General features: G+C 36.2%; 1 protein-coding gene across 1 annotated transcript in view; it reads right to left on the bottom strand.

Moving 5' to 3' along the window:
- The window catches only part of LOC113078857 (NACHT, LRR and PYD domains-containing protein 12-like), a 115360-nt gene that overhangs the window by 69523 nt on the left and 30693 nt on the right, over positions 1–15144 (bottom strand). Inside the window, exons 12-14 of the mRNA XM_026251165.1 lie at positions 8735–8908; positions 6875–7045; positions 4567–4740 (exon numbers count right to left, since the gene is read on the bottom strand). Coding sequence (XP_026106950.1) covers positions 4567–4740; positions 6875–7045; positions 8735–8908 — 519 coding nt within the window. The remainder of the gene's footprint in view (positions 1–4566; positions 4741–6874; positions 7046–8734; positions 8909–15144) is intronic.

Here is a 15144-nt window from a genome sequence, read left to right as displayed (position 1 = left end):
GCAATATTTTAAATGAGCCCTTACTGAGTTGAATGCCACAGTTAAGTTAGAATGCATCTCATTCTTGTTTCTGTGGTGCTGCATCAGGCTCGTCACTTTACTCCAAATATATTAGCTTAACTGTTTTGAATACTTTATATTTAATGTGTTCGTTTATGTCCAATACTAGTGTTAAACTGTTGGACTTTAAATGAAATCTAATATTGATTTTCACCTTTGACTGATTTTGCAGAACATTTAGACTGATAACTTCCGTGCACAGATGCGACATATTTGTCACAGGACATGCGATATGACAGTTGCATCTGACTATATGTGAAGTAGCTCTTTTAAATACAATATTTTTATATTTAACATTAGTTTATCTGTATGCTTCAAAGTATATTTTTTCGATTATTGATAATTCTATAGGCTCTCTCTCATGCACCTGTGCAGGTTAAAACACCAAATAGTTATGCTATGACAAGAACAAAGAGTCTCTCTCTTGCTCCACACATGCACGATAATATTGTGTATCGTCGATCTCGCTGGCTGACGATATGACTATTTTTAAAAATTCCCATATCGCCCAACACTAGTTACCATAACTTCCTTAAATCACAAAAGTTTGCAGAGACACACTTAACAGATTAAAAATGTATATTGTTTAAAATCATAATCCATTACTTTATTTTCTCCACTATGCAATGAGAGTCCGTCAGAAGTGCAGCGAGTTTCTCCCAGTCCAGGTCTCCAAGTTTAATTGTGCTCAAATCCAGTTCTTGGCGCATTAAAGGATTTGTACCCAGAATGTTAAAGAGATACTCATATGCTTCCTCTGCAGCAGGACTTGTCAAAAAGCTACAGAAATTAGAAGAGAAGTTTAGATTAGATAACTGTTATAATTTTATACCTTTTGCATCTCCATCCTCATCATGGGTCCAGTGTAATATTTAAGTTAATTGTTATAATTCCATCTAGTTTTACTGAGAAAATACCCTAATTAGGGCATAAATGAATGAATTATTTAATTAATTATCTGTCAAAATTGTAATGTTTTACATTACGTTTGTGTCACAAAACTTGTCAGACTCATAAAATAAATTTTTTTGCAACTCCTCTACCTGTTATTCAGTTTCACATCAACTAATCTGCCCCCTTGAATATGTTTCAAACAGCTGACTACATTTCTGTCTCTTGAAGTAATTAAATGCTTTTATTACCTGATGTTCAATAAATTATTCATTGCACCCCCTAGTAATTTAAAGAGCCACTTTAGTCCTAATTTTCCAGGATTGTTTCCGGTGAGATCCAGCTTTTTCAGGTGTGAAGGGTTTGACCTCAGAATTGAAATCAAGGTTTTGTAATTTTCACCATTGATACCGCAGTCTGAAAGTCTGTATATTAAAAAAAGAGAGATTAATATTAAGTACAGAATGTTCTACTCTAAATAAAACACAAATACATAAAGCAAAATGTTGCTTTAAAAAATCTAAACCTAAATAGAAAAATATATTGTCATAAAAAGTTCCAAAAGTGCCTTTGTGTCTTCAATTTGATATTTGCAAAACTGCCTTTATAACATCTGCTTATTTTTAGAACCATTTTGTTCCCTGAACTAAAATAAACATTAAGTAAAATTAAAGAATAATAACCTTAATAAAATAGAATAGAAAACTTAAACTTATTTTATTTGTTATTTGCTAAAACAACCTTACTTTAAAATTAAACTATTTAAAAGGTAAGTATAGAATAATTATCAATATAAAATGGTAATAAAAACTATAATAGTATATTAATGATACTAAAGAAAGACTTGCTTAATTAGAATTTCCAAATATTGAACACAATATTTAAAGATAACAATAAGTATAGTTAAAAAAATAAGAATAAATTGAAAATACCATTTCATTAGTACTAGTGTTTCAGTTAATCAAAAATGCATTTACAAAAGTATATTAAAGGGACACTTTTATGTAAATTTACACAGTAATAACTTTCTCTGGTATCAGTTTTGCCATATCAGTCCGAGCACAAGTCTGACAATACTCAGGAAGAAGCTTATCATCCTGAACCGAGACATTTAAGAGCATCAGTTATTTTATACCAATTTTATAAGATGCCATTAGAAAAGATATTGAGAACACAGCAGAAGTTACGGCAGTACTACTGAAAAACAGTGTTAAAAATACAAAAATGTAACTAAAAAAAGTTAATCTAATCTAATCTAATGCGCTGCTACACTGTAATGCACACTCGAAGGCTACAGACAGTAGCTTGTACGTCACACGCAGATCACACGTGCATAGAATCATTCAGCGCAGAAATGTACCGTCAACGCTGTTCTGTGATTTCTCAATAAAACAACTATGAAAAAATGAATTTTTTTAAGCATATTTTTCTTAATAACTAAATCCCACAGCGTCACTACTACTAGAGAGATTCTGCCATGTAGAAATAATTCAGACATGCAATCGCTCTCACTAATGCATTCATATAAATGTAATCTTTACTGTGAGATATAATCTGTGTGAAATAAAACGACCCAAAGGCAAAAGAACTGATAAAAATGAGCTGTTATAGGAGCAATAGCCATGTGGGCAGCACTGTGTCATTTGCCATAGCTGTGCACAGGGGGTTTGTTACAGCTCCAAACTTATTTGTTCATTAATGACGTCATCAGCGACTAGTCGCTTTCGACACAAATTTTATTACATAAAAGTCAACTTTTAAAAAAATCTGAAGTCGTTCAACTTCTAATATATACTCACACATGTATCTCAGAAAAGCTACAAGTGCTCTTTATATATTGTTGCAGATACAGCATCACAAAATCTAGTTTACAATATTGTACCAAAAAAAAAAAAACATTATCCTTTAGCCCTAGAGTACATGAAGATATAACAAAACAGATCAATGCATTAAAACATAATTTTTACTCAATATTGCTCCCACTGAGTTACTCTTAAAAAAAATTATACAAACTCCTTTGCCTTAGTCCAGGTAATGATGCATTTAATCAAACAGGCATGTTCTACCGGATAGAGCAACTTCCTTTGGCATGGATTTCATGCTTTACAGATTGTTTAAATACACAAATACCTATAAAAAAGAATAATAGATCCCGATAATAAGAAAACAAAAATGAAAATACTCACTTCAGTTCCTCCAATTTGCATTGTGGATTTTTCAAAAGCAAACAAATATTCTCTATTCCTGTGTCTCCTAGTGTATTTCCACTCAGATCCAGCTTTATCAGATTTGAAGGATTTGAATTAAATGCTGAAGTCAGAGCAGCACAACCTTCTGCTGTAATACTGTTTTTATTCATCCTGCAGAGAAAGAAAAAAAAGGAAACATTATTCAATTTATCTCAAGACCTACTTTTCAGTAATGGCATCTTTAATAGTTTCTGATAGCATTGAGCCTCATTCATGAAACTGAAGCAGAATTCATTTTGTTTGTAAATCATAAATTAGTCATAAACCCATTCTGAAGTAAATTGGATTCATGAAAGTGTATTTATCTGCTTCCAACCACATGTAAATGGTGTTTAAAAGTTCCAAACATTTTTTTTTCTTCTGGTGAACTGATGATGTTGCATTTTGATAGCATTATTTTAGTATCAAACACTATGTATTGTGACTCAAGAAAGTGGCTTAAACTCAAACTCTGATATACGCTCAGGACTACTAGTGTTTAGAAGAAGAGTGTGGATTGCAGTATAGTTGAATTAGGTTGGTGGTTTTGAGGAAGTGGACAGATGCCAAAACAGCTGATGCTGGAGCAAGGTGAGTGACTGCTTATATACAGCAAGTAAACTGAAACTTCAGAGGAGTTCACTCCACCTGAAATTGCGTTCAAAATTTGATATAATAACAAAATGTATTAGCTAAAGAGTAAAATTTCAGAAATTTCATTCATTAACAAAAATGAAATCAGCTGCATAAACCACTTTCCTTTTTATTGTAGATGAATTATTCTGAACGCCAGTATTATTGGTCTGAATTTACTCTTATATTTATAGAAGTTTCATGTATGAGTCTAGTTTGTAAGCTGCTCTGGATAAAAGTGTCTGTTAAATGAATACATATATTACAAGAGTTAATCTTCAACAGTTTATGAAAATGCAACACAAAACAAATATTACATTTGAAAGATATTTTATAAAGAAACATAACTGCACAAAAATGAAAATCACATATATACTCACTGAATGATGTTCAGTTTACAATGTTTATCCTCCAGTAGAGCAGCGATCTGCTTCACTTTATGTGTGTTGTCCAATTTATGTTTACTCAGATTTAGTTCTCTCTCAAGTAATGGGTTTTTACTCACAACTCTTCTCACATACTGACAGGCTTCTTCTGCTTCAGAACCCAAAAACCTGCAGAATGCACAATGAAGCAGGATTCAATTCAGTTCTCACCTTTTAAGGTACAATGATAATCTAAAAAAATGCTTAAATCCCCTGTAGTTTATTATAACATCACTTTAACTTTCATGCAGCAACATATTGTATTTCTGAAATAATATTTATATAATTAAATGAACTGCATAAATTTTAAGTATTTCAACACATCTCACCTCAGTGTCTTCAGTTGATAGTTTGGATCCTGTAGTAAATCATCGAGCTCCTTCACTCCTGATTGTCCAGGTTCATTTCCTGTGAGATCCAGCTCTATCAGGTGTGAAGGGTTTGATCTCAGAGCTAAAGCCAGAGCTTTATAACCTTCTTCTGTGATACTGCAGTTCGAGAGTCTAGAAAGGAAATTAAAATGTTACACTGAGCTGATTTAACAGTTATTCTAGAAATGTCTTGACTAATAATAACTGCTAAAAAGAAAAGCTAGTGAATGTTGTTCCTTGTACAAATTAATTTAAAAAATTATGAATATGAGCACAAACAAAATATCCAGACACCTTTAATGTGTTAGAAATCAACTTACTTGAGTTTCTCTAGTTTACATTTCTCTTTCAGTGCATCAGTGAGCAGCTTCACTCTTGAATCTTGTAAATTATTATTGCTCAGATCAAGTTCCTTTAGACTGCTGGAGTCTGAACTGAGAACTGAAGCAAGAGCTGAACAGCTTTCCTCTGTTAGATCACACTTACAGAGTCTTCAAAAAATAAATAGATAAATAAATGTATTTATATATATATATATATATATATATATATATATATATATATAGTATGTGATATGTGATTTTTGTGTTGAGTGTAGCTCTTGGTGAAATGTACTCACTTGAGTATCTTCAGTTCACACACAGGTTTCTTCAGTCCCTCACAGATCTCTTTGACTCCTGAGTCCAGCAGACGACTGTTGTTCAGGTTCATCTCCTTCAGGATGGTTTTGGAGGAGAGAACAGTAGCTAGAACTGAACAGCTTTTCTCTGTCAGTCTACAATTGTTCAGCCTTAACACAAAAACAGCATTTTTTTATTATTCTGCACATTTTCAACATACATCAGACCAATATATCTTTATATTGGATCACACATGACAGACAGTATTTAATAATAAATAAACAAACATTAGCTATAATGTATAAAATAATGTTGACTCACTCAATTTTCTCCACTTTGCTATGAGAGTCCATCAAAAGAGCAGAGAGCTTCTCTCCATCCAGATCTCCTAATTTATCTTCACTCAGACCCAGTTCTGTCAGTAATAATGGACTTGTACCCAGAACTTCAGTGAGATAATCACACGCTTGCTCTGCAGCAGGACTTTTCAAAAATCTAAACAAAATAGATTATCAATTTATATCACATAATCTTAAAATTGTATGCCTTTTGTAGCCCGATTCCTCTTTAAAGAGTCCAGCTAATGTACGTAAAGATGGTACTCAACCAGAATAATACTTTCAATACTGCCTTCCCCACTGTGACAACATTAGGGGTATTTGCTGCCTTTAACAGCTAAGTGGCGCTTTAACCAATGTTTGAATTGAGGGGGGCGGGTGCTGATGGGGTTCAGGACCCCTTATAAGCATAAAGAGAATTTGATTTATAGTGTCCATCCAAATTAGTGAACTTAATAATTTTAAGACACTCACTTCAGTATTAGTTTACAGTCTGGTTTTTGTGGTACATCAAGAAGCTGCTTCACTCCTGATTGTCCAGGATCATTTCCTCTGAGATCCAGCTCTATCAGGTGTGAAGGGTTTGATCTCAGAGCTGAAGCCAGAGCTTTATAACCTTCTTCAGTGATACTGCAGTCTGAGAGTCTGTTAAACAAAAATTTATTGTTTATTGTTTGTTTGGACAAAGATAGTAGCGGATTTAACATGCATTATAACAAACTACTGAAATCAACATTAACTAAACCACATTTAAATAATTCAGGTAAGTATTTTTATTACGATATTTAAAATAAGTGATGTGTGAAAAAATAAACTGTCCAAAGTAGTGAAACTGAAATTTAAGCCACTGATTTAATTTTTAATTATTCTGGTTAAAGGAACATTAACAAATGTGTATTAACATTCAGAAAATATAAATACACACTTGAGTTTCTCCAATCTGCACTGTGGATTTGTTAAGAGAGGACAGATCTTTTCTATTCCTGAGTTCTGTAGTTTATTTTCACTCAGATCCAGCTCTGTCAGGTTTGAAGGATTTAAATTAAATGCTGAAGTCAGAGCAGCACAACCTTCTTCAGTAATGCTATTATTATTCAGTCTGCAGAGAAAGAAAAAAAAGGAAAAAAAAAAACAGGAAACATTCTTTAGTTTGTTTTAGCCATAAACAACTAAAATAACAAATATACATCTAAATGATGGTTCATCTAAAAGCCCTCAAAACTTTAAATAACAGCAATAACAGCATTTGATCAGTCTCTAGAAATGATAAGATGCTTTGCAGAGCATATAATCATATAAAAAACTCACTTCAGTCTGTTGAGTTTACAGTGTTTATCCTGCAGTAGAGGTGCAAGATTTTTCAAATTTGAGTCTTCAAGTTTACTTCCACTCAGATTAAATTCTCTCAGGAGTAACGGGTTTTTACCCACAAGTCTATTCACATACTGACAGGCTTCATCTGCATCAGGACTCAAAAACCTACAGAAGAGAAGATAAAACAAGTTACATTCAATTCACTACTAAAAATATCAGCTAACTTTGTATTATTTTTCATTATTTTTAATGCAACAGACTGTAATAAATAATATTTCCATAAATAATAATATAAATAATAAGAATGATTTGATTAATTTTTTATCATATCTTACCTCAGTTTTAGTTTACACTCTGGACCCTTTACAGAATCAAGAAGCTGCCTCACTCCTGATTGTCCAGGATCATTTCCTGTGAGATCCAGCTTTATCAGGTGTGAAGGGTTTGATCTCAGAGCTGAAGCCAGAGCTACATAACCTTCTTCAGTGATACTACAGTTTGACATTCTTGAGGAAGACAAAAACAACCAAATATATTAACTATTCATTGAATAATGTCAGAGTTTGATTACAAGGTATAAAAGTCCTATTCTGATTTAAGGGTATCCCAGAGGGGGAAAAAAACTCCTGAGGCAAAGGATCTCATTAAGAGTGTTGCAAAAAGGTCTTAACAGTCACCCTTCCTTAAGGGTTTATACTAAGTGACTTTATAGAAACACTTAAGGGAGCAATTAAATAATTATATAATAATAATTAATGACAGCCTTAAGGTTCCTTGAGTTGACCTTATGTTTCTTACTTGCAAGTTTCACTAAGGTTACCTTTAAACTTGTAACTAAGGGATTTCTTAGCTAAAGGCCTTTCATGCATACCTGAGTATCTTTAGTGTGAATAGTGAATTTCCCAGTAGTTTGGAGATTTCTGCTACTCCAGGGTCTCCTAGTGAAGTCTCACTCAGATCCAGCTCTATCAGGTTTGAAGGGTTTGAATTAAATGCTGCAGTCAGAGCAGCACAACCTTCTTTTGTAATACAGATACTATTAAACCTGTAGAACAGAGAACAAAAAAGAGAATAAAATCTTAGCTATGCATACAACTTTTATTCACTAATAAGATTTTCAGAAATCCATTGTTTTGCAGCACTGTCCATTTGTTATATGTTTAGATTTACTTACTTAAGCTTTTCCAGTCTACATTGTTCATTCTCAAACAGAGTCGAGAAGATTTTCATTCCTGAGTCTCTGAGCTTGGTCCCAGTCAAATCCAGCTCTTTCAAATTTGAAGGGTTTGAATGTAAAGCTTTAGCCAGAACACGACAATCTTTGTCTGTGATATAGCTATTATTCAGACTGCATAAAGAGAAAACTAATTTTCAGTTTTAGACCCTAATTTTACTATTACATAAATTATATATGAAAATGGATGATAGAAATATTATAAAAGCACCATATGGTAATTCAATTATCAAATAAATAGATAAAAACACTCTACAGGTTTACTAACACAGGTTAAATACTAACTAAAATGTATCTTCATATAGTGGTGAAACTTACACCAGTTTGTTCAGTTTACAATGTTTATCCTGCAGTAGAGGAGCGAGCTGATTCAAGTCTAGTTTATGTTCTCTCAGATTCAGTTCTCTCAGAAGTAATGGGTGTTGATCCACAACTCCAGCAACATACTGACAGGCTTTTTCTGCTGCAGGACCCAAAAACCTGCAGATGAGAAGATGAAGCGAATTCAATTTGAAAATGCGAAAGATTTTGGTGTAACAAGCAGACTGTGTTCTTTACCATATTTCTGTAATTTATTCATTTGCATTTCATTTATTTTTGATTATTTCATCACATCTCACCTCAGTGTCTTTAGATGACAGTTTGGATCCTGTAGTAAATAATTGAGTTCCTTCACTCCTGATTGTCCAGGATCATTTCCTCTGAGATCCAGCTCTATCAGGTGTGAAGGGTTTGATCTCAGAGCTGAAGCCAGAGCTTTATAACCTTCTTCAGTGATACTGCAGTCTGAAAGTCTAGAACAGGAATGAAAATAGTCCATTATGCTAATTAATCTATTATTCTGAAAATGAACTGAACAATAAATGCATCTTCCTCTTAGTTTCTTAACACCTCTTTCCTGCTACTGAAATTTTTTTGGCTTTCTATGTATTCACTGTTATACAGTAGGTGGCACTATTAAACATCTTCTCAAAGAGTATTCAACATCTGTATCAAAACATGCAGAAGCAAATAAGAGCAGTAGAATATGACGCAAATCTAAAATAATGTGATCATTAAACATTGTTTACTATTTGCTGTAGCATTGGCATACTATTTGGCAGAAACATGATTCTGTTTAAACTGTTTGCTTTTTGATTTAAAATGTTGATAAAAACAGAATGTTATTATTATTTTTTTTTTTTTGTTAAAAAGCAGAACTTCTGTTGTGTGATATTCACACCAAAATAGTATAATGGCCATTAAAATATTGTGAAAATAAAATGTTCAAAAAACTGTTGGAGGTGACTGGCAACTTTTTAAAAAAAGCGCTGGCAGTGAAAGAATAAATGTGAAGAAACAAACATCAGCTCACCTGAGTTTCTCCAGTTTACATTTATCTTTCAGTCCATCAGAAAGCAGCATCACTCCTGAATCCTGTAGATTATTAATGCTCAAATCAAGTTCCTTCAGACTGCTGGAGTCTGAACTGAGAACTGAAGCAAGAGCTGAACAGCTTTCTTCTGTTAGATCACAGTTACTAAGCCTGAAAATAAACAGCTTGTAAATGTATAGACATTCTTAAATTTGCTGTAGTTGTAGTGCAGCTGTATTATTAAGTGAGTAGAGATAAGTACTTTACCGCAGTTAGGCAAAATGCTGATGCTACAATAAATATATTTTTTTTGCCACTAATTTTCCAATCCACTTGTCTTTAATGCTCTCATGTCACATGTGTCTTGTCTCGCACATGTCTTATGACTGGCTAACATATAGCTAGTTGGGTTGGGTAATGTTTCTGTTTCTAATTCCTTGGTTTTTTTTTATATGAGCCTGGCCACAAAACATGTTTTTTCCACACAAAAAAAGGAAAAAAAACACCACCATGATTTTTATCATTAAACATCCTTATCGGTCAAACAAAAGATGTAAATTAAAGGGGACCTATTATGCAAAAATCGCTTTTATAAGGTGTTTTAACACAGTTGTGTGACCACAACGCAGTGTTCATATTGACAGCAAATTCTGATTTAGTTTTAGTCATAATCTTTTTAAATGAAAAATCATAGATCATATTTTAGTCATCTGAAATGTTTTAGTTTTAGTCGAGTTTAAGTTGACTAAAATCTAAAGGGTTTAGTTAAACTGTAATGCATTACTTTTTTATTTCTGTTTTGCTTATTTTATCATATCAGGTTTGGCTAAAACTTATAAACTATATGAAATAAAAATATATAAAATACAATATATTTGTTTTATAATTTCATTTAAAAATACAAATAAGGACCAGGAAAAAAGCCTGAAATACACAGTGTCTCTTATTTTGAAATGTCTGCACTCTTTACAGCACAATTGCAGGCTGCTCATTCAAGTTCAGATAAGGAAAATAAAACCAATTACCATATAAATATTGCATAGTAAACATTGTCATAATTCATCAACATTAGTTCATAAGCAATCATAAATAGCCGCCTTTCCACTGTTGAACCAGTGCAAGCCAGGCAGGCCTAATAGCCTCGGATATGAAGCACAGAGCTCAAATTCATGATGCATTTCCACCGTCTCTCTTCACTAAAACTTGCCCTTTTCACGCCTCTCTGAAACAATGTCATGCAACCCCATAATTTCACTGACAAAGAGAAGTTATCAGAAAAGTAATCAGAAAGTCACTGGACCTAGCACGATCACAAAATAAACGTGATAAAAGCAGCCGTCTGTTTTCATGTTTTGTTAAATATTTAAATCCAAAAGATTCGATAGTTTACAATAAAATTTGATACTTTGATCATAATGAAAGAATTTATCAGGACTGCAAATTATTCACACAGAAATAAAGTGTATTAACCGATATTTCACAAAAGCCTACTTATTCAGTCTAGTCTGATTCTATTAATTTTTCCATCAAAATACAACCTGAGTAGCAGGGGGAGCTTTTTTTTATGATGTACGTGGAGCGAAAGTCTCAAGATGAGACTGACAGATATTTTAACTGAATATATGCACCATTGTGATGGTGAAGCTGACCTCTGATTTCTTCAAGCAGACATATTTACAATGTTTTCTGGTAACGTTAATGACTGGCATTCATAGTCTTTTGCATCGCTTATAAATACCTATTTCTGCCTTGTATTGGGTTTCCACACCGGATCTCAAACAAAAGTTTCAAACACTCCCTGCTTTCTGAAAGTGAGTTTTATTGAGTTCAACTTATTTTAAAAGTCTTTGATGCTGGTGTTATCTTTTAACTTTATGAAATGAACTGGGCGCTGATCCGCTCAGATGCAGATAAATTCCACCTTTGTTCATAGCCACTCCTCTAGCCCCAGTTGGCCTGCTTTGGCCCAAGGTTTTCATCGGGCCAAAAAACGTCTCGGTTACGTATGGTAACGTCTACGTTATGTATGTAACCCTCGTTCCCTGAAGTAGGTATATAAGGAGCAGTGTGAGCAACTCGCACTCAAGTCTTCGCTGAGATGCCGAGCCCAGTGACCCGGCTGATCAGCGGAACAGCAATGTTGCAAGGGGACGTAATGTCTCCATTCCCTCCTTCAGGGAACGAGGATTACATACGTAACCTAGACGTTCCCTTTCAGTCGGTGACATTCTACGTTGCGTCAGAAAGAAACTGATGAATGGGGTCCCTTACAAAATGCCACATGGCTGTCTTCCAGTGATCCGTATGAGTGATAGCACCCTGTTGTGAGGTCAGCACGAGTGAGGGCCTAAGCTGACACAGAATATACAGGGTAGCATATTCCAAATGGACGTATGCTAGCATGCTGCCTGCTCGTAGGAGGACTTACAAAGGCAGGTATCAACCGAGAGGTGGTGATACACATGAACTCTGAGGTACCAGCCCGCAGGGTGGAAGTTTCAACGACGAGCTGGCAAGGGGCTTGCCAAGGGAAAGACACATGCTATGAAGAGACTTACTGTGGAAATACACACGTGGGTTTTGCCCAGAAGGTGAATACCAATGCATGGAGGCACCTAGTCCCACACAGGGCTGACCCAGGGAGTACCCAGGAGTACATTGGCTCTACACGGAGATTATAAAATCTCGCAAATGTGTTTGGTGTTGCCCAGTCGACAGCGCCCAGGAGGAAGCTACACTCATAGTTGAATGAGCTCTCACCCCTAGGGGGCATGGCAGGTCTTGGGCATGATATGCCAAGACAATCGCATCCACTATCCAGTGGGATAACATCTCCTTGGAGACAGTCTTTCCCTTCTGCTGGCCTTAACAAACAAAGAGCTGGTCTGAGGTCCTAAGGCCTTGAGTTCTGTCCACGTAGGTGCGAAGCGCACATACTGGACAGAGCAGTGCCAGTGCTGGGTCTCCCTCCTCCAGGGGCAGCACTTTCAAGTCCACCACCTAATATCTAAAGGGAGTGGTGGGAACTATGGGCACGTACCCAGGACGGCATCTCAAGATAACGTGAGTTGGCTGGCCTGATTTCCAGGCATGCTTCGTCAACTGAAAATGCCTGCAGGTCCCTCACCCTCTTCACCGAAGCCAAAGCCGTCAGGATTTCAGTTTTCAATGATAGAAACTTTAGCTCTACTGATAGCAAATGTTCGAAGGGAGCCCTTTGCAGTGCCGATAGAACCACTGCAAGGTCCCAAGAGGGAACTTGCTGAGGGCGAGGGGGATTGAGCCTCCTTGCCCCACTCAGGAACCTGATGAACAGATCATGCTTCCCAAGAGACTTACCTTGAACAGGGTCATGGTGAGCTGAAATGGCGGCCACATAGACATTCAGGGTGGAAGGAGACAGCCGTCGTTCCAACCCTTCCTGAAGAAAGGAAATCACTGACCTGATCAGGCATCTCCAGGGGTCTTCACGACGTGAAGAACACCAAGTGACGAAGAGGTTCCACTTCAAAGCATAGGCGTGACAAGGCTCTAGCTGAAGTGATGTGATGCAGCGATTGACATAAGGTCTTCCTCCCGCACCCCGAATGAGATGTCAAGAGCCTGAGAGGGTACAGGGAACTCATCCGGAAAATCAACTGGCTGCGGCGTTTGAGAGGGGGGTGTGGCCCTCAGATCACCCTGACCATCAGCCAAAGTAGCCCCCTTATGAGAAGAGGAGCTATAAAGGGGTGTGGCAGAAGGGACTCTATACCTTTTAAGGTAATCAAGTCTCGATCTTAATGCTGAGATGGTCATGTCCCCGCAATGAGAACATGACCAATCCACAAACGCAGTCTCAGCGTGCTGAAAGCCCAGACATGTGACACAGCGATCGTGGCCGTCACGAGTAACGATATATTGACCGCACCCAGAAACACACTGGCAAATTTACATTTTTAAAAAGATGCAAACTCAGCCCGTTCTCTTTTAGCTCAATGGAAATAGCTCTTTTAGTGGTGTTGAAGCGCTCAGGGGAACGCGGGAGCTGCTGCAGGAACATCGTACCACCAACACCAGTTGATTCGTTTGTAACACTCCGGTGAAGCAGCAAACGATGTGCTCGGCTCCGAAGCAAAAGCTTGAGTGCGAGTTGCTCGCATTGTTCCTTACATACCCACTCAGCGGGGTGGAGTTTGGGATGCAAATTCCACAGACCAAGGTACTCTGTGTACCATTGGCTCATTTTGAGAGATCCCATTCATCAATCTCTTGAATGAGTGACCGACTGAAAGGGAACCCTAGTTCCCTGAAGGAAGGAATGGAGATGCCACGTCCGTGACCGACAAAAATTCTCATTCAAGTTCAGATAAGGAAAATAAAATATGCATACTTACTGTCTAAAACCAATTACCATATAAATATTGCATAGTAAACATTGTCATAATTCATCAACATTAGTTCATAAGCAATCATAAATAGCCGCCTTTCCACTGTTGAACCAGTGCAAGCCATTGTTTTAAATGAGCCAGGCAGGGCCAATAGCCTTGGATCTGAAGCACAGTGCTAAAAATCATGATGCATTTCCACCCTCTCTCTTCACTAAAACCTGCCCTTTTCACGCCTCTCTGAAACAATTTCATGCAACCCCATCATTTTGCTGACAAAGAGAAGTTATCAGAAAAGTAATCAGAAAGTCACTGGAACTAGCATGATCACAAAATCAACGTGATAAAAGCAGCCATTTGTTTTCATGGTTTGTTAAATATTTAAATCCAAAAGCGTCCATGGTTTAAAATAAAATGTGGTACTTTGATTAGGGCTGGGCGATATATCGAGCGATATGATCATGCGCATCTAATCAGTAAAGCTGCTTCCGTGATCACCGCTAAAATCGCCATCTCATAATTGGAGTGGCATATAATAGACAGCAGAGGTGGGACTTGCAAGTCACAAGCAAGTCTTCAAGTCATATCCAAGTCCTCAAAGGGTTAAAGTTAATGAGATAATTAAGTGACTAATTAAATGATGATTGTGCATTAGTGATGAACTTCTGCTGTTAACAATCAACATCACCGAAGTAAAGAGAAACACAAGAACTACAACTGAATTTAGCCACAGCCTTAAACTGTAAAAAAAAAACACCATGTCACCATAATTGTGGTCAGGGTTTGCTTTAGGTAGTCTCTTGACCCTTTTACTAATTCAAAGCAATTTGGTTCAAAACTATTTCAATGTTGTTTTTGCAACAAACATGTATGCCTTGCTGAATCCAACCTTGTAGTGACAGATAATCTTATGCTTTTTCTGCTTATAACTCATGATGACTTGGACATCATGAGATAGTCTTCTTTGGATTGTTGACTGACATTCAGCTTTTACCAGAGTTGGGACTTTCAAGTCACAAGCAAGTCTTCAAGTCATATCCCAAGTCCTCAAAGGGTTAAAGTTAATGAGATGATTAAGTGACTAATTAAATGATGATTGTGCATTAATGATGAACACCTGCTGTTGTTGAGAATTACAGAGGATCAGATGTTGATGTTTTATTGGTTAAAGTGATGCAACCATAATGGAGATCAGTGTTTGCTTTAGTGGGGCTCTTGACCCTTGACTGTCATGTTAGATCTCTTTATGTAGCATTGCATGAGGTGCTGTAAAGCAGAGAGAAGAAATTAATCTGTATGTGATAAGTGT

This window comes from Carassius auratus, unplaced genomic scaffold (assembly GCF_003368295.1).
Source record: "Carassius auratus strain Wakin unplaced genomic scaffold, ASM336829v1 scaf_tig00026882, whole genome shotgun sequence".
NCBI lineage: Eukaryota > Metazoa > Chordata > Actinopteri > Cypriniformes > Cyprinidae > Carassius > Carassius auratus.
The sequence above is the reverse complement of the archived record's forward strand: the minus strand, read 5'-3'. Positions and strand labels throughout refer to the sequence as shown.